This window comes from Rhineura floridana, chromosome 1 (genome assembly GCF_030035675.1).
Source record: "Rhineura floridana isolate rRhiFlo1 chromosome 1, rRhiFlo1.hap2, whole genome shotgun sequence".
Lineage (NCBI taxonomy): Eukaryota > Metazoa > Chordata > Lepidosauria > Squamata > Rhineuridae > Rhineura > Rhineura floridana.
In genome coordinates this window covers 95,142,866-95,163,593 of record NC_084480.1, presented here as the reverse complement: position 1 = coordinate 95,163,593, position 20,728 = coordinate 95,142,866, and the positions used below count along the sequence as shown (strand labels likewise).

Below are 20,728 nucleotides of genomic sequence, written 5' to 3'. Positions count from 1 at the left end.
TGGAATGCTCTTCTATATTCAAAATTCCTTGCAAGAACTGGAAAGAAGCTAAGAAAAGTTCTCTCCTTATGCTAGTTTTTTTAGTTGCAGAAAGATTTATTTTGTTAACTTGGGAGAAACACTTAAAACTGATGCATGTGGTTCTGCTGCCTCATTCTGCATGTGTTGACCAGGTTTTAATGCTGTAACTAGACATGCAGTCTTTAATAAAAACTTTCCAGTGGCTTCAGTATTTTGAGAACTTTGGAGTAGAGAATCAGCAGGCAAGAGATGATGTTTAACTCTTTCCATTTGTCACTTTTCTGCTTCAATTTCCTTTCAAAAGGCTATTGGGGTATTTTTGCATGTGTTTATATGCAATATTTAGATCCTGGGAATCTATGGGAGGTTATAAGTGTGGCAGTATCCCACTTCTGTCTTGCAGGAGCAGCCACCTAAGAGGGTTTCCATCCTTCCTTTTAAGCTCTCTTAGTACTACATATAAGTTGAGCAATCTGAGAGTACATTAACAAACATTCCCTGGTATAAATCAACTACTGTTGCCGCTGTTCATAATAATGGTGTAAATGGATGAGTCCACGAATGATTCCTCAAATATTAAGAAACCAGATCTCTCAAGAACTGCTTGAATCTGCTTTGACAGAAAGGACAACGTCCATTAGACCTATATATGCGTTTAAATCCTGTAACTATAGTTTCTGTGGAATTTTCATTTTGTGTAAGCAATGTATACAGTCAGGAGCACCCAAACAAATGCCTCCAAATAACAATATTCCTAAACTGCACTGTTAGAAAACACAGGGCTGCCATTACCTTTTGTAAAATGGGGCAGTATTGATGTTAACCTCCAAGGGGCTGTCTTGAGGATGAATGCCTAAGCAATTTGCACAGTGAAACGTTATAAAAGTTGAATAATATTCTGTAACCAAGAAGATTTTTATATTAAGTGGTGTCATCTGTTCTTGATGGACTGAGAATGTAATAGCCCTCAAACAGAGGACAAAACAGAAGACTGCCTTCTGTGTGGCCACCCGTTCTCTGCGCACAAAATACTTGTGATCCATTTCTGTTTTTAATTAAATGTGCCACCAGCATTTTCCACTTTCTTTTTTTTGTTGGTCCGTTCATAATTTGACATTTAAATCTAGATAAGCAAGGTTTCCACTGTCCTGTCCCAACCTGGAGATAAATAGGTTGATGATTGAACTCTATGTTCTTGCAAAGCAGTCCAGCCTGATCCTACACATGTTGACTCAGTCAGAAGTCAGTCACAAAGAACCAAGCAGGACTTCGTTCTTAGTACAGGTCATGTGATTGAGGTTGCATCATTACTTTGTATGATGTTTGTTTTTATTTGTTTTTTTGGAACATGGCCTACTTATGCTTGAAGTTTTCCAGCCAGCTTTTCTCATAAATGAAACCATAAAAAAAAAGCTCACATACAAAAGTTGATGATGAATTATTACACATTAAGATTGGGGCGGGGGACCACAAAAGGTTAGACTAGAACAGGAAATGGAACACTTATAAAAACAAATAAGGCACCTTCCTACACTGGGTTTGCTCATGTATTCTTGGTGGGTATAAGAAAGGGAGAGAAAATGTTGGAGGAAAGGTCGATAAACTGCTGCTGTTGGGTTTTTCAAGTGAACTGGCATCTCTCTTTCCAGAGCCTGTGCTGAATAAGCATTCTGAATTTCACTTTGAATCAATGGGGCATAACAAACAGTTCTGCCCTGTGCCAGCATTAGGCTTGCTCAATGCATTTGTTATCAAATACAACAGCACACAGCTGAGTGAGCAATGGAGTTGGGACGATTATCTCTTCCTTGACGTTCTTTCCCTCACTGATAAACGGTTTCACTGGTGATCAGTACAGGAACCAGCAAGAAGAGTTTAGCTTGACTTCACTTCTTAAGTTTCATGGCCCAGCAATGAGCTCCATGCTTGCACATGTCAGATCTTTCACTCTTGTTCAGGTAGGTTGCTGTGTTTCACGCCTAACAGAAAATATTGAAGATTCCAGATTAATATTTTTTACAACAAAAAGAAACAAAAATGATCTCATCTTAACCATAAGCCAAACTGAACAAACAAAAAGATTAAGGACAACATGTACATTGAAATATGTAAGTTAATCAAAGGGCCACGGGGGCATCCCAGGGACCAGAAGATCGACTGTAGTGGTGTCATTAGGATGTGGACCGGGGTCCTGAACCCCAGGTATTTTGTGCTGGGACCTGGGATCTTCTCCCCCTTCCCCTTTTTATAAACTTTTAAATATTTTGCTTGCAGGGTGACTGACCACCATACAAAATATGGTGCCAGTGAAACCCCAGCTGCCTGCCATCTTAAGCAGCCATAGGAACACAGGAGGCTTCCTTCTACTGAGTCAGACCATTGGCCCATCTAGTGCAGTATCATCTACACTAGCAGTGACTCTCCAGGATTTTAGGCAGGATTCCAGCACTACCCGGAGATGCTGAGGACTGAACATGGACCTTCTGCATGGCAAGCAGATGCCCTACCACTACCCTTCCCATTCTTGCCTATGGATTGTGGATGGGGCGGAAGCCCAATCCATATATAGTGGGCCCAAAATATTAGGTTACATCATAGCTCAGAGAAATCCCTGACAGTTGGAATTTGCTTTTCTCCTCTCTGAAAGTGATGCAAAATTAGATAACTATCTTAAGAAGTGTCCACATGAACAGTGAACTAACATCTTTCCAAATATATAGTAGAATGGGCAGTGCACAAAAGGAGGAAAACACTTTCAAATGCACTTGGGCTGGGATCCAAAGCGCCACATACTGAAATGTTGTTCCTTACGAGGAGTAGCAGTGTGCACAATGCAAGCTGCCTTCAAAACAACATCCAAGGCTTCCCTTGTAGCCATGGGTAAGCAAGATCTGCGTAAGCTAATGATGTGTATAACTTCAGTATTCATAATGAAGAGTGGCATTTGTTCTCCGGCTGGTGCTGTCTTCTGGATTGTGGCCCTAATTTATTTTAGCACATTGGCTTTGCTTTCCTAATACATTTTAAAGAAGTGGTTTCATATTAGCCTCACTTCCCTACTAAGTTAGATCCCCAGTTTCAAATCCTCTTTTATTTGTTTAAGATATTTCTCTTACCCATTTTCTGGCTCAAACAGGCCCGCAAAGCAGCTTACACACAGATAAAACATAATAACAACCAATATGAGCCAATTAAAAAAAAAGAGTGGAAATAGCAATAAAAACACCAACAGTTAAACACAAATCAACTGAAGCCCAAACACCCTCTAAAATAAATTTCTTCTTTTATGCCTACAAACAAAGAGGAAGCAAGGCTTGAGCTGAGCAAGGTTCTTGGGGGCTTGAGTTCCACAGCCTTGGTGCTCCCACACACACAAAAATCCCTCTCTTCACCACACTCAGTACTTCTGATGGATGGGGAATACAGAAGGCTACTTCTGCAGATTACATAAATGTGCATGTAGGTTCATACAGGAGAGCCAGCATCCTTGAGGAATCCTGATCCCAAACCACTCACAGCTTTAAAGGTCAAAACCAGCACCTTGTACTGGAACCAATTGTGTGAGTCACTTGGTTCAAAATCAGAGTGATATGGCTGGCACATGGCATCTTTTAAGAGCCTGGCATTTATATTCTGGACCAACTGGGGCTTCTGGAGACTTTTCAATAGTGGCTTCCAGTAATGTGGGTTTCCCATTTGTATGCACAAAGAGTTATATAATTTAGCATGTTTCTTTACTTGTTGCATTTAATAAGCAAAGCTAAACACTTTGAAAGCTTACCTAATACTTGGTGCCATCAAGACAGGACTTTGGGACAAAAGGTCAGATGTGTACTCAACAGAATACACAGGAGTGCTCCCAAATTCAACAGGACTGGCTTATGACATTTTGAAATAAGTGAATTAACACACTATAACTTCTGAGGGTTATCAATGTGGTGCCCATGGCACCTGAAAAGCCTTCCCTCCATTCGCTGCCCTCTTCATCACGTGGTGGCAAGGACGATTATCTTGAAGGGTGGTTACCTTCATTGTGAGGTGGCAAGGGTGGTTTCCTCTTGACAAGGACATAGAGCTGAAGGAGGAAGTTGGAAGAGGGCGCTCTGTCCTACTTCCTCTTTCAGCACTGCATGTTTTTCAAGGCTCAGATCATCACCTGAGAACTGAACAGAAAGTGGAGTGAAAGAAGAAGGGGAGAATAGAATGGAAAGAAATGGGAGTTTCATAGGAGTCAGGAAGAGAGAGATATAATGAGAAGGGAAATGGAGTGCCAGAGAGAGAAAGAATTGAGAAAGAACTGAGAGTGACGAGGGGTGCAGTCCTGGAAACTTTACCTGTTTCATACAATTCCTTGTATTTCACGAGCACATTCAGTAAGACTAATCAAAACATATGGAAACTATTCTGCAAAAAGGTTATATCTACATGCTTTAGGATGAGGTGAACTGTAAATGAAAAATATACATAATACACCTAAAGATAGTTGCAGTGACAGTGAAGTAAAATATGACAAGGATTAACTGCAGGGTTATTGAGTGCTCTTCTCATTCCATATCATGTTGGAAGCTCTGGCTTCTCCCAAGACTCTCATCCTCAAAGATCCTTTACCTTGTACAAGCCAAGTTTGTTCCAGCAAAAGCTTGTGCTGGCAGGACTTGTGCGGCAAACAGTGGTTTCAGGTGTTAAACATTTAACCATGACACATGGCAAAACAGTGCTTCAGGCTTCAGGCAAACTTACAGCCACTTCAGAGCTATGGTAATCAGGCAGAGATAATAACCACAGACAAATCTTGTTTGTATGTTAATGTTTTGCTGTGACTCTGATTGGCCTCTGCTTAGATGCTCCAACAGATATCTCTGTGCTTTGTCTCAGTGCATGTGCACATCTTTTGTTTTCAGATAAGATATGTTTCAAGTTCCACTGATATATGTTCAGGGGTTTATTTTGTCTATTGTTAGTAGGAGACTGCTTTTCCCTAGCTATGGCCAGGAATAGTGTACTCGAAACATCCATTTGACACAGAATTATGTGTTGTTATTTAAGGGGCAAGGCACATTCCTAAGATGTTTTATGGGTACTGTGAATGCAACCAATATGTATGAGCAAACACACATATAATATACCTAAACTCATCAGAGGGCCAAGGGCACTTTCAGACTATTGCTATTTCTGGATAGTGTTTAATCACACACCATCAAATTCAGGTTGTGCTATTAAGGTAGACTTGGAGCGCTTGAGCAACAAACCCACTCCCTCTCATTCACAACAGTTGTCACTATGATAGTCAATGGAAGCCCCTCACTAAGGGTGGGTGGGGCACTGCCTACCCCAAAGCCCCACACTTATAGCCCAGTGTCCTTTCTCTGTTCCTTACATTCATATTCAATGCAATACCTCACATTTAGAGACACTCTGGACTTGTTTCTGTCCATCTTTTCTTCTGGCCAATCATGTTTGGATAGCCAATCATCTTTGGATAGCACAGCCAATCACAGTCATTGCTATGGTCCAACCCAATTTCCAGGGCAAAGCATGGGAGACAAGATGGTACCCTGCAGCACCCCACAGCACAACTGCCAGGAGGCTGAAAGACAATCACCCAATGCTATTCTCTAAAAACAACCCTGAAAATAAGATCAGAAACACTGTAAAACAGTGTCTCCAATACCCATCTCACCAAGTCAGTTCAGAAGGATACCATGATCAATGGCATCAAAAGTAACTGAGGGATCAAGTAAGAACAACAGGGTCACACTCCCCCTGTCCTTCTCCTGATAAAGGTTATGCATCAGGGCAACCAAGGCCGATTCAGTCCCATGACCAGGCCTGAACCCAGACTGGAATGGGTCTAGATAATCTGTTTCATCTAAGAGTACTTGCAATTGTTGTGCCACAACCCTCTCAATCACCTCCTCTAAAAAGGGAGTATTTGTGACCTGGTGGTAGTTGTCACAAACTAATGGGTCAAGGGTGTTTTGTTTTTTTCAGGAGTGGTTGGATCACCACCTCTTTCAGGGCAGCTGGGACCACTTTCTCCTGCAATGATGCATTGACCACACCCTGCATCCACTCAGTCATACTCCTCGGCAAGCTTTGATAAGCCAAGAAGGGCAAGGATTGAGAGGATATGATCTAGCTGCATTGTCATAAGCACCTTGTCCGTGTAACCATGAAGCTGGTATAGCACAGTGTGGAGGAGAGCCTGGCTGGAAGTCCAGAGTCTGTGAGCTCAAATCCCTGCTCGTGTCTCCTGGGTGTCAAGGGCCAGCTAAAGATTGCCCCCACAGTGAGTGGCTCAGGGGTTACGTGCCCTGCCACCTGTTGCAGCCATGGGCAAGCTGCATAGTCCCAGGGAGCCCATTTGCCCCCCAGCTGGCAGTTGTGGACAAGGAAGGGGCTGGCTTGTGCAGCTGTGGCAAACTGAGCAGGCCTTAGCCAGCTGGGGAGGACTAGCCTCAGAAGGAGGCAATGGTAAACCCCCTCTGAATACCGCTTACCATGAAAACCCTATTCATAGGGTAGCCATAAGTTGGGATCGACTTGAAGGCAGTCCATTTCCATGTAATCAGGTCGCATCAACTGAAACTGTTCCCAACATGTTACAGCAGATGTTGCACTGGACACCTCCCTGGGGACCAAAGTAGATGTGGATGGGACATCAAGATTGTTACAGAGGTGAGCAACTTTACCCTCAAAGTGCCTTGCAAAGAATTCACAGTGGGTCTAAATCTCAACAGACCCCTGACAGCATGGAAAAGCTCCACTGGAAGGCTACTTGAGGATGCAATGGAGGCAGAGTGGGCCTTCTTTGCTGCCCTCACTGCCACACAGTAGGCACAGTTATGATGTTTTACTTGTGTCCAGTCAGCCTTACAGCATGTCTTTTGCCACTTGCGCTCTAGCCGTCATCCAGACTGCTTCATTGCCCTTAGTTCACTGATGTACCAATTACACTTTGAGTAAGGAGGTGGAACCTGTGTAGATGTGATTGAGCAGAAGGAGAAGGAATTTTGAGTTAAGCAAATCCCTGCTCTTATAAAAACCAAGAAACTTAGAGATACCTTGTGTGAACATCTGAGTCCCTGCACCAGTGGAATCCTGGAGGAACTTGTGGAACTTTCTGCTACAGTATTCAGAACTAATCGTATGGTGTGAAAAAAAGAAACTCTGGAAACTCTGGAAATCTTTTGCGATTGACTATTATCCATCATACTTGAATATACTGCTCCATGTCAGGGAGACTCTTTCTGCATACCAGGGAATAAGCCAGGCATAGCTTAATAGATAAAACATAATATTCCTGAAAATAATATTTGCTGTGACACATAGTCTCACATATATAATGGTTTGCTATACAGAGGAGCAGGTATGATTTAACTGTAGTAACTAACATAATCCTGTTCATTTTACTTAGAAGTAAGACCCACTGTGTTCATTTAAGTAGGTGTAATTGAACCCTGGTCTTCCAGGTTCTAGTTCAACACTCTAACCATTAGATTTATACAATTACAGGTGCTCATTTTAAATATGTTTTAATTTAAACATATATTATCAAGTTGCCCAAATGTGTCTTCCCCCCCCTTTTTTTTCTTTTCACTATTCACTTCAGTTCTTTGCATGGTTTAGGGTTGGTACTGCAAGAAAGCAGAACTCTTGTGCCTTGCATGTGGCAGGCAGAAATTATTATGAATTAAAAGTGCATTTGGATGAACTTGAACTATTTTGTTCCTCTTTTAAAATGAACTTTCCAAGCACTGAAGTAAGTAAACCTCCACTGTGTTCTGTGGGGCTTACTCACAGCAGCAAACATAGCACTAAAGTCTTTTGTAGTGCCTTCTAAATGTGAGCTTCCAGCAACTCACTCACTTTGTGCATGTGTGTTTTTTAAACAGGATTGGGAGAGCATTATTGAATGAGCAGAAATCTAGGTTTCTGTTCACTACTGAGGAGGTAAGAATTAACTGTGTGCACACTCGTGACAGCCAGCATAGGACTAAAGCTTTGTTAGGTGCTCAGTATTATTAAAACTGTAATTTTTAAGTGTCCACTGTTTCTTTGCAAAGGAGAAGGATAGGGAAAGAACCAGAGCAGGTGGAGGCCACACAACTTTTCTCCCATCTGAGAAGCTACTGTGACAGCAGGGACCCCTTCTGAACCAAAGTAAGATACCTTACAATTTAGTTAGGTGTTATTTGTAAAACTGCAGTGCTTATGTGTCCACAATATATTTGCAAGGGAGGAGAGGGGGGGACAGCAGTTGGCTGTAACCTCATTGACTATGCCGTATAGCAGCCCCACGAAGTCTAGTGGGCACCAGCCGCCACTGATGATAGTACTATTGTTCTAGATATGCTTTGTGAATTTAATACTTCTAGTAAGAAATCCAGAGTTTTCTTCTTCTTTTTCTAACCAATCTGGAGGAGATTGGGTAATGGGGAGGGCATGTGGCTCATGTGTAGTTCCTGCGCAGGGTGAGAGCCTGTGCAGTGAACTAAATGATAGGAGAAAGTTGCCACATGCCTTCAGAGTGAGAGCCTGTAACTGGCAGAAGGCTGGCCCTTGCTGGGTGTGAGACAGAGAGGGATTTGATGTGCCCCGTGTGAAAAATACTGAGTTGGTCTTACTGTTCCTAATTCTCACAGAGGCCTACTGGGATAATTGGCTCAGGTAGGTTTTGTTGATGGACCCTTGTTGGGTCCATATCAAGTGTTTAAGAGGAGTCTTAGTAAGGAGGAACATGGGTGATGCCACCCCAATTTAAGTGATCACAGGTAGGGCGAAGTATAGCCACGGGGAGATGGTGAATTACCATAGAAGATGAGGGCAAGGCTATCTATGCCTTGTTCTTTGCTGCCGCTCCTCTCATGGATGGGTTCCTCATTGCTCATCTGCTGTGCCCACTGGCCTGTGTCTGTTGTTGTTTAATGCCAGATCGGTACACAATAAGGCCACACTCATCCATTATTTGATCGTGGATGAAGGTGCCAATTTGGTGTGCATTAGCAAGACCTGGGTGGGTGAGGTGGGAGGAGTTGATCTGACCCAGCTTTGCCCACCTGGATATTCGGTGCAACATCAGCACAGGCTGCAGGGATGGGGGGAGGAGTCGCTGTGGTCTACAAAACCTCCATCTCTATCACCAGGAAACCACTCTGTCTTGGAGCTGGATGTGAGGACCTGCACATGGTGTTGGGCCGAGGAGACAGGAGACTAGGGTTGCTGCTGGTGTACTGTCCACCCTACTGCCCGGCAGCTTTTCTGACTGAGGTGGTGGAGGCCATCTCGGCTGTGGTATTGGAGGAGCCCAGAACAATAATCCTGGGTGATTTCAATGTCCATGCTGAGGCTGCCTCTAGTGTTTCAGCTCTGGACTTCATGGCCTCCATGATGACCATAGGGCTGTCTCAAGTTGTCACCGGCTCAACACATAGGGCAGGGCACACCCTCGACTTGTTTTTTGCTCCAGATGCAGGAATCAGTGGTCTGGAGATGGGGGTGATGGTGGATGTCACCACATTGTCATGGTTAGACCGCTTCCTAGTGAAGTTTAGACTTATGGCTCCGATCCTTTCTTGCAGGGGTAGTGGACAGATTAAGATGACCCACCCCCCGGTGCCTAATGGAATCCACTGGATTCCTGAATGCCCTGGTGGAGTTTCCACTAGATAGGGCAGGTGAGCCTATTGAAACCTTTGTCACGCTGTGGAACAGCAAAGCACATCGGGCTCTTGACACGGTTGCCCCCGAGCGCCCTCTCCAGCATTGTGGAGCCCAGTTTGCACCTTGGAGCACCAATGGGTTAAGGGCAATGAAACAGGCTGGACGATGGCTAGAGCACAAGTGGTAAAACATGTGCTGTGAGGCTGATCAGGCACGAGTAAAACATCATAACCATGCCTACTGTGTGGTGTTGAGGGCTGTGAAGAAGGCCCACTTCATTGCATCCTCAAGTAGCCATCCAGTGGAGCTTTTCCGTATTGTCGGGGGTCTGTTAACATCAGCTCTAAGAAATGGAGTTTTAGACCCTTCAGAGGCCCACTGGGAATTGTTTGCAAGGCACTTTGAGGGGAAAGTTGCTCGCCTCCATAGCAGTCTTGATGCCCCATCCACATCTACTGTAGTCCCCAATGAGGTGTCCAGTGCAACGTCTACTGCAACATCTTGGGAACAGTTTCAATTGATGCGGCCTGATGATGTAGACAAGGTGCTTGTGATGATGCGGCCAACAATGTGACCTCTTGACCCTTGCCCTTCTTGGTTTATTAAAGCTTGCCAAGGGGGTTTGACCGAGTGGATCCAGGGTGTGGTCAATGCATTATTGGGGGTGGGTGTGGTTTCAGCCACCCTGAAAGAGGCAGTGATCTGACTGCTCCTGAAAAAGTCCACCCTGGACCCATTGGTTTGTGACAATTACCTACTGGTCACAAATACCCCCTTCTTGGGGAAGGTGATTGAGAGGGTTGTGGCGCAGCAATTGCAAGTACTCTTGCATGAAACAGATTATCTTGAACCATTCCAGTCTGGGTTCAGGCCTGGTTATGGGACTGAATTGGCCTTGTTGCCCTGATGGATGACTTTTATCGGGAGAAAGACAGGGGGAGTGCAACCCTGTTACTCTTACTTGATCTCTCAGTGGCTTTTGATACCATTGACCATGGTATCCTTCTGGGCTGACTTGGTCATATGGGCATTGGAGGCACTATTTTACAGTGGTTCTGATCCTATCTCCAAGGTCATTTTCAGAGAATAGCATTGGGTGATTGTCTTTTGGCCCCCTGGCAGTTGTGCTGTAGGGTGCTGCAGGGTACCATATTGTCCCCCATGCTGTTTAACATTTATGTGAAGCCCTTGGGAGATTTGGGGCAAGGTGTCAGCAGTACGCTGATGATACCCAGCAGTATTTATCTGTAACATCTGAATCAGGAGAGGCCATGCAAGCCCTGGACCTCTGCCTGCATTTGGTGGTGGGCTGGATGAGGGCCAATAAACAGACTGAATCCTAGCAAGACGGAGGCACCATGGGTTGGTGGTTCCCAAGGTTGGATAATTGGTCAGTTGCCTGCTTTGGATGGGGTTGCACTCCCCCTGAAAGAGCAGGGCTGTAGTCTGGGGGTGCTCCTGCATCCATCTTTGTCGCTAGAGGCCCAGGTGACTTTGACGTCCTTCCCTGGCCCCACCTGTGAAGCTCTCACTTGTGGCTACCAGCAGACAGGAACGTCAGGTTTTCTTCTTACCCTTTACAGCTCTAGCACAGTTCTCAGAAGATCCCCCTGCTAGGCCTTACTACCCAACACTCTGTATCTCCTATAACCTTTAGACTGTGCCTTAGTCTCTGCCAGGCTATCTTGATACCTTGTGTCTATGGGTATAGGTAATTCCCAACCCCCCCTGCAGCCTCTTGCACTGAAGCTTACAGCCCTGGGTTTCTCTGTGGTACTGGATACAATATCTTTTCCTCCGCCGCTGCCACCATTCGATACAATTACTGTTCAGCCTTGGTTACTCTGCCATCCCCCCTGGATTGTGTATCCCAGCTGAAGAATCAGGCTTTTTGTAAACCAAGAAATATTTATTGAACACTAAAAATAGCAAGATTACTTAATTACTTTGTTGACAAGCTTATGGTTTCATATATGTTCTGACATGTACTTTACTTCTCATCAATTGCCTAAGAACTCCGACTCACTCTCAACAACAACAACCTCCAAACACCACCAAAACTTCTCTTTCACCTCTCTAAACCTCCAACATCCACACCCTGATTCAACTGTCATTCCTCCATTTATACTCCCAGCCATTCAAACGCTCAGCCAATCATCCAGCATTCTACTGCTCATGTACTCCCCCTCCTCTTTCACTCCACTTACCATATGTCTTCTATATAACCAGCACTTACCATATTTACAGTATAAGCAGGAACATCACAGTGACCTCAGTGGCTAGGAGTGCCTTTTACCAGCTTTGACTGGCAAGACAGCTGCGGCAATTTCTGGACAGGAATAGCCTGACCGCTCATGTCCATGCACTGGTAGCCTCTAGGCTCAATTACTGTAATGCGCTCTATGTTGAGCTGCCCTTGAGGTTGGTCTGGAAGCTGCAGCTGGTGCAAAATGTGGCAGCAAGACTGCTCACTGGGGCAGGATATCACCAACATGTCACCCCGTTGCTGAAAGAATTGCACTGGCTGCCCATTTGCTACCTGGCCAAGTTCAAGGTTCTGGTGTACAGAGCCCTATTCAGCTTGGGACCAGGATACCTGAAACACCGTCTTATCCCTTATATACCCAGTCGATCACTGTGCTCTGCAGGTGAGGGCCTCCTGCAGATACCATCTTATCAGGAGGTCTGTTCCGCACAACATAGGAAACAGATCTGTAGCATGGCAGGACCTACCCTTTGGAATTCCCTCCCCTTAAATATTAGACAGGCGCCATCTCTGTTATTTTTTCAGTGCCTATTGAAGACCTCCCTCTTTCAACAAGCCTTTTAAGTTGAGAACAGCTGGTATAGCACAGTGGGGAGGAGAGCCTGGCTGGGAGTCCAGAGTCTGTGAGTTCAAATCCCCGCTCGTGTCTCCTGGGTATAAAGGGCCAGCCAAAGATCACCCCCACAGTGAGTGGCTCAGGGGTTACGTACCAAGGAGCCCAGTTGCCCCCCAGCTGGCGGTTGTGGACAAGGAAGGGGCTGGCTTGTGCAGCTGTGGCAAGCTGAGCCAGCCCTAGCCAGCTGGGGAGGACTAGCCTCATTAGGAGGCAATGGTAAACCCCCTCTGAATACCCCTTACCATGAAAACCCTGTTCATAGGGTAGCCATAAGTCGGGACCGACTTGAAGGCAGTCTGTCCATTTAAGTCGAGACCTTATCCCAGTCTGCGTCTGTGTTGGAATTGCTTTTTAATATGTTTTTAAATCTTTTTTTTAACAATGTTTTAACCTTTTTTTAAGATGTCTTGAAAACGTAAAAAAAATGTTTTTAAAGATATTTGGTTTTAATGTATTTTAAAGTCTGTTTTATGATGTTTTAAAGGGTTTTTAATGCTTTTGTTTGCTGCCCTGGGATCCTGCTGGGAGGAAGGGCGGGATACAAATCAAATAATAAATAAATAACAGTGAGTTTCAGTTAAGTTCAATTATGAATCAGAATGATAAATAACTTTTTTGTTTAATGTTCTATAATGGAACCTCCCTTTAAAAAACTTTTTGTTAAAAAAGTGACTTTGATTCCAGCCTCAAAAGTTTTTGAAGGTGTTTTGAAGGTTTCACAGGAGTTTTTGTTGTATTTTGCTGCAACAGACCAACATGGCCTCTTCACTGGGGGAAAAACAGGGGGAGAGTTATCTGTGTACGCCAGCTAGAGGTAAAATCCCTGCTTAGAGAGAGGATGCATTGAGTTAACATAAGTAACCTAGCAAAACACAGAAGAGAAGCAATCTTAATCAGCCCAAAGTGGGGTCATGTTGGCTATGCAAAAATCCAGACCTTATGGGCTGACAGCCAAGGACAGTTGCATTCTTGTTTTGATCAATTGACCCCACAATAAAACTGGGAAGATAAGCACACCACCTCACAGATCACAAGACTGGTGCGCCTCTGTCATTTGTGGTTTAATGGGAAACAAACACCTGCAGCAGACAGATCAGATGAATTGACAGTTTGAACACTGACACTCAAAACATATTGTCTGAGAAAATGAGGTGAATGGCAAGCAGCTCGTTTCCTTCACTAATTGTCATTGAACAGGTTGTGTTTTTATTTGTGCACTACAGAAATGGAGACAACGAAGTTACATTTTGTGTGAGCAGAAAAATAAACCATTTTATTTTAAAAATTAAATGGCTTTTTCTATTGCTTGTCTTCTATTCCTTTTAAACTTCATTCTCAGTGTACAGCAAAAAGCAGGAGCATGGAAGGGTCATTTGCTGCTTTTCTGGTGTTTCTGCACAAAGGCAAGGTATTCTTGGACATCCTCTGGAGACCCAACGACAAAAGGGACTCTTTGATGAATGGACTCTGGCTTCACATCCAATACTGCTTCTGTCCCTGTTGTAGCCACGCCCCCTGCCTGCTCCATGATGAAAGCTATGGGGTTGCACTCGTAAAGGAGTCGCAGCTGTGGCAGAAGAGAAAACCCTTCCTTCAATTTTTGGGGTATTAGTGTAGAAAGCAATTGAAGAACTTACATTCACTACAACAAATTTTTGCAAACTAGGCACTCTTTGTCTTTTAATTCTGTTTTTTTAACAACAACTATCACAACAATCCAATCAAACTTAAGTATTTATTATTTCCATTGGAAAACAAACAACATGCTGAAATCCCTCCTAGTGATATCAGTGGAAATTAGTTATCTCTTCTTTGCCACACCAAGATTAGAATGGAAATCATGCCCCTTCCTCCCAATAGCTAGGAGTGAGGATGGGGGGTGGGGGTGGAGGAATGCCCATTGGTGACAATGGGAACTTTTTTCTGAAGGCTCCCAGATTCACCAAAGGTGTGTGTGTGATTGCTATTTTGATCCTGGCAGGAAAGTGAAGTGATGTCTCCCCTTCCTGCAGGCTGCCTTCATGTGAAAATTGGCTCTCCCACCACTGTAATTAGTTAAGGAAAATTGCTGGGAGGAAGGGTAGGATATATATCAAATAATAAATAAATAAATAAATAAAATAAGTAGACACCTGCTACATATTAAGCAGAGGCCTAGTTTGGCATTCAGAGTCATCAGATTAAATTGATTGGCAGTAAATTCAGGACCACCAAAAGAAAGCACCTTTTCTGCATGTAGTGCATAAATAATGCATGCAAATCATTGCCACAGGATGTGGTGATGGCGACTCGTCTAGAAGGCTTCAAAGGGAAAATAGACAAATTATTGGCAGTTAGATCTATAAACAATAACTAGTCATAATGCCTGTATGGAACTTCCACGTGCAGCAGTGGTGTGTTGCTGAAAACCAGTTGCTGGGTACGACCAATAACAAAGGGTTCCTTGCCTTCATGCCCTCCTAATGGACTTCCCATACTGCTCTAATTGAAAAATGGTCTGATCATGGAGAAGGCAACTTCCTATATTCCTCTTAGTTCATGCACTCTTATGTATATCACCCCTTCACCCCATCTTCTTACTGTGCACCGGACCTCAAGTAGCTGGTTACTTTTTGTAAGGTCTCTTTCTAGGATCACAGTAATTGAAATTAAGGTGTCAGACGCTGAAATGTTAATACTTTGTGCTGCTGTAAAACTGTTGCAAACAAGTAGAGATAAATTGCTTGTGTCCCCCCCACCAAAATTTGCCATTGAATTCAGATTTTCATTTGTGATGCTCTTAATCTGCTATTGCACCAGAAAACAGCACTGACAATTTTCTCTAAAATCAGGACTGTTGCTGCTTCTGTGAAACTGAAGTTCAATGAAAGTGTTACATTAGTTTTTTTATCATTCTCTTTCCTCCTGGTACATCATCATTATGGGGATTAGATCCATTCTGGTTATAATTCCATGGAATTTGTTCTCCCCTGTGTTTATTTTATCTGATGGAAACCCTTCTTATCTATTGGAGAACATCTGATGGGTTTTCCTTGCTGTAGCCATATTTATAGATTGCTAACGGCAATGCCCACGTCTGAAGATTCCGACATTGTCTACACTGTTTGCAAATCTTGGAATATCATATTCATATCATAGGAAAATAGGAAGCTGTCCTATACTGAGTCAGATCATTTACCCACCTAGCTCAGTATGGTCTGCACTAACTGGTAGCAGATCTCCAGGGTTTAAGATCACCTTGACAACATGGTTTTGTTTTCCATGGCTGTTTAATCAATACTTATATATTTATTCCCATTGCTCCACAAGTTAGTGGAGTGAGAATTTGGTTTTCTCTGTTACCTGCTCTCACCATCAATATGCCCACAGTGGACTTTATATTTTGTTAACCATTAGGTTCTTTTCCATATAGAATACTTTCTAGTTTTTTCTCCATTTTATTGATCCATTCTCGGACTCTTCCAAACTACTGTAACTTCAATGTTGTTAGCTTAATGAGGTCTATGGCTCCTGCAGCTCTCTTAACTCACCAAGATTCTGAAGCTGCTTGTGTAACAGGTGGGCAGAAGGAAATGTTTCATCATATATTATTTCCTTTTGTATTTGACAAAGCAGTTTACAGAGAATGAACTGAAAACATGTGACACAGACATGCACCTGTGCCCAGAAATGTACAACAGTCTGCATTTCATAGTACACTGTTCAGCCAATCAAGTCATTCTCTGCCAGTTCAACCATAGCATCTTTTTCCCCTGAAACATTTTGTACACCAGCCAGTTGTTTTATAGAGAGTTGCAATCTTGCATGGTGCTAATTCAGTCCAGGACTAACTAATAAAACTTCTTAATAGCAAGCATTCCTAGGGAGTCACTACTTTTCTGCTACAAAATCCAATCAGCACTATATACTATGGAGTATATAGATTCCCACCACTCTCTGTTTGGGAATGAGAAAACTGCTGATTTCATCAGGGCCTTGCTTGGCTTGTAAAAACCACACAGCAGACTGGCTTTGGTTACAGGCTGAGATGCAATTTTTTAAGTGTAGGCAAAGTAATTTCCAAGATAGAAATGATGATCCACTTGTAGTTTTGTTCACTGGTGGTGGATTACATGCAGGTTCCAAGCATTTGGGAAGAGTACTGGGACCCATATATCCAGGAGGCCCAGCTGCAACCCTATTACGGGGGTGGGGTGGCTAAATCGTATGTTATGCTTGAGGATATTTGTGAATATTTGTGAAAACTTATTTCCCTGTATTTATGTAACTATTGTCCAGATCTTGTGGGATTTGTTGGAGCTCATCAAAAGCTCTGTTAGAGCAGAACAAGCAATGTTCTAAACAGTGAGTTGATGGCCCAGACCCTGCTCTAGAACAGAGAGATTGTGCTTGTACAGTCACATAGGAACGTAAGTTGCCTTATACAGAGTCAGACCATTGGTCCATCTAGCTCAGTGTTGTCTACACTGACTGGCAGCAGCTCTCCCGGGTTTCGGGCAGGAGTCTCTTCCAGTCCTACCTCAAGATGCTGGAGACTGAACCTGGGACCTTCAGCTTATGCAGTTATACTAGGACATGTAATTTGAGAGACAAAGAGATGTGTGTTTCTCTATATGACACGATCTCTCAGGAACTACCAGTCCCAGAGTTCCTTGTGCATAGGCAGAAAGCAGGGATAGCTGTGGTGGGGTAAGGGACAATACACTATAATAATCAAGGACACTGATCTCAGGCACAGCGACAAGTGAGCCAGTGCTACTAGTAGAAGGTAAAGGACCAAAATGTATGCTGGTAAATCTCTAGTTCACACATATGGGGCAAGAAAAGTTAAGCCACCTAGCTATTTGTTTATCAAGTATCGTTTTTTTTTTAAACACCTTTAGGACCAACCCAAAAACCAAGCTCAAGAAAAGAAAAAGTTACCTTTCCTTTTGGGCTCTTCTGGTTAGCTGGATACAAAAAGATCCCACCATACACTAGGGTACGGTGAACGTCTGCCACCATGGAGCCTACGTATCTGGCACCATAAGGAGAAACACCTTCCTGTGAAACAGAGAGGTAGATGAATTGGCCAATGTTTGCACACGTTAGTTTGCCGTGCAAAAGCTGAAGTTAGACTGAGAAAGAACTCACCGGTGGTGGGAGAAGCATGTCAAGAAAATCCATTAATGAATGGACTATTCCTTACATGAGGCAATGATTTGTTTTTTAAGGAAATTAAGAAAAGTGAGGTTAGATATTAAGATGATTGCTAAATCCTTGGTCAGTGATGGTATCTTTAAAAGCACTCACACACCAAGGGAGGCTGTCTTGTAGCTGCTGCTTTTCCACCAGCCAACCTTACCCTTTGTCCCCATTTGTTGTGGGACAACAAATATTCTTATGGTCTGTAGCTGGCAAAGGATGAGGGTGGATAAGATGACCAGTGGAGGATCAAGGCATCAGGCAGAACGGCAATGTCCTTTTTCAATGTCTTGGAGTGCCTTTGGCAACCTGGTGTCCACCATATATTATGATCTACAATTCTTATTGGTCCCAGCCAGCACATGCTGATATAAGGAATGAATCCTGTCTCCAGGTGAAGTCTTACAACCTAGTTAGGATAGACTCATTAATGCTGGGCCTCAGGAGAGACTGAAGATACCAAGAGACAAACAAGGTATTGTTTCCAAATCTAATACAAAGAGGACCCGTCAAGATAATGTTGCAGTTTTAGAGTCATCCTGATGACTCTGTTCCCAACCTGAAAGTACAACTCTCTTAGATCCTTCAGTTTGTATTTATTGCCCACACCTGAGATCTGCTAATAAGATCTCTTGGGTTCTTTGATCATTACAGCTTTGCTTTTGGCATCATTCATTCAAATATTTTCTGAGAGATAGATAGTAGGAATGCTCTGCTAATTTTGTTTTAATTATTAAAGTATGTATATGCTGCCCTCTCACAAAACATCAGGGCAGGGCACAGCAACGAAAAAAACTTTTAAAATAAAAGCAGAACAATTATTAAAATGACTGGCTACTCAAAAATATTTTAAACAATTGCATAGGCCTGTAGGCATAGAAAATATGGTTAGATGTCCTTCTAATAAAAGTGTAATAGGGATGGCCCAGCAATGGCTCATGAAGCATTTTCTTTGTAGTTCATGGATAGATGTTAGGCAATTGACACTTACTTGGGAGTAAGCAACATAAGAGTCATTGGGGCGGACTGCTGAGTAAAAAGGTCAGCTCAAGACATTTTGCTGCCTGGGACAGCAGCAAATGGGGGCATCTCCCCACACCAGGGATAGCATCCAAGGATGGTAAGTTGGCACCTGAGGCAGAAAATCCCACAACACCTCTTCCCCTTACTGGTAGTACAAATGCTGTAATAATAACTAACTAATTGGTGCCCTTTTATGACACCTAAAATCATCTGCATGAGGCAGCTTTTATTCGGACTAATGTTAGGCCCAAACTGAACTGCAGAAATACTGGCCAAGAGCACACTGGAATCAACATGATCAGAATTCACCAGCACCAGCAGCCAATGATGTGGAGAAGGTGCATTTTTGCATGTGATGGTGTGATGTCACCAGGAAAATAGTAGCTGTGTGTTCCTTGTACTGTGTAGTTTGGGCCACCATTTTAAAAAGATGTCTGAAGTTGAAAAGGATTCAGAAAAGATCTACATAGATGGTGTCATTTTCCTCTGGCAGAATGATCACATTGCCTTGGTAAACCCTCACTGAAATCTTAACTTCTCCTTTTTATTGTTGGTCATACACCAAGCCACATTCACAGCAGCAAGTTAACATCTCATAGATTTCCCTTTCAGATGTCAAAGGGGATTGATACTGTCTGACAAGCTTGGAATTATTCAATTTTCCTTTCCTGAAAAAGCTGACGATGTGAATTATTGTAATTGGTGGTAATAACTTGTTTGCTTCTGCCTGGAATCTTGGAAGAACATTAGTCTATGTGTCTCTCCACTCTATCAAAGGTGTCCATTTAACATTTCCTAAGTGCTCCTAATGAGAGTCATCTACCCACATTTTGTGGGATGGACTCTGCAACTTGAGAATGCTTGTTGGTTCCATCCAATCCTCCCTTGTTTAAAACGAAGAGAATAACTTGTTCTCAGCATGATGCTCAGGCAGATTTTTCTTGCCAGCCTTCTCTTCTGTGCATTATCTTCATTATGCTCTGTTGCTGGGCACCTGCATCCTGAGGAAGTACCAGCCACATAAATCAGAAGAAACAATCCTGCAGTGAGCAGCATAGCTGTATGTTTCATTTCCCTTCATATATTCTCAACATTCCAGTCTCTTAGAAGTTGACACCGCAATGTGGGTCCAGCCAGGCAGCTGTTACAAAAGGTTTTAAGGCTGGTTTTGAGATATTGGGGCCTCTAATGCCATCTTATAAAGTTTCATTTCCTTTAATGGCTGTTCTGGCATAGGAAAGTCCCCCCCCCCCAGCAGCAACTGGGAACAACTTTTACAACTGGGAAAAAATAGGAAACTCTCACAATAAGAAAAAAAAAGCAGCCAGGCATTTAAAGATTTTTGAAACTCAAGTCACTGACTCTCAAGCAGTGAATCACTTGGGAGTCAATGACTTCCCAACTCACTAGTTTTGAGTACATATTAGTTGCTCAAGCTAAAGTGTGTAATTTTCCCCATAAAATTTGACACAGGGAAGATGGAAAACTCATTTGTGTGGCATGATTTTTTTTAAATCTCAGTTTCATAATTTTGCCTGGTGTCAGCCCCACTGAATAATTGGAACAGGATTTTTACAGTGATGTTTAGCTGTCTGAAGCTCTAACTAAAACCTAGCATCTGAGCGCTGTCCACAGGAACCTTGATTATAATGGAGCAATTAGGATTATAAAGCCATGAGAGTGACTGTATTCTACAGTCAGCATGGATTTTTCACATTCCCCAATGTTAAATTGAAAATACTCCCCATCCTATTCTGATGCTTCCCATAATCTCATTTCAAAACAAAACCTTACAAAACTTATAGTCCTGAGCTCAGAAACACTTGCATAACAACCCTCTAAGTTTCATGACGATACACAAAATAGTCAGAGAGAATCGAGAGTTCAAAGTGTACAAACAGAGAGGGGAAAAACAGACCCCTTTGGGACTTTTTTCTGTCAGAGTTCTCATAATT

At 43.1% G+C, this 20,728-nt stretch overlaps 1 protein-coding gene across 2 annotated transcripts in view; it reads right to left on the bottom strand.

The window, feature by feature from the left end:
• Positions 1–13,811: 13,811 nt before the first annotated feature.
• LOC133384715 (fructose-1,6-bisphosphatase isozyme 2) overlaps positions 13,812–20,728 on the bottom strand; it is a 29,863-nt gene continuing 22,946 nt past the window's right edge. For both annotated transcript variants that reach the window (XM_061626534.1, XM_061626533.1), the window contains 2 exons: positions 17,490–17,609; positions 13,812–14,133 (listed from right to left, as the gene is read on the bottom strand). In XM_061626534.1, the coding sequence (XP_061482518.1) occupies positions 13,936–14,133; positions 17,490–17,609 (318 nt within the window). In that variant the 3' untranslated portion in view covers positions 13,812–13,935. The remainder of the gene's footprint in view (positions 14,134–17,489; positions 17,610–20,728) is intronic.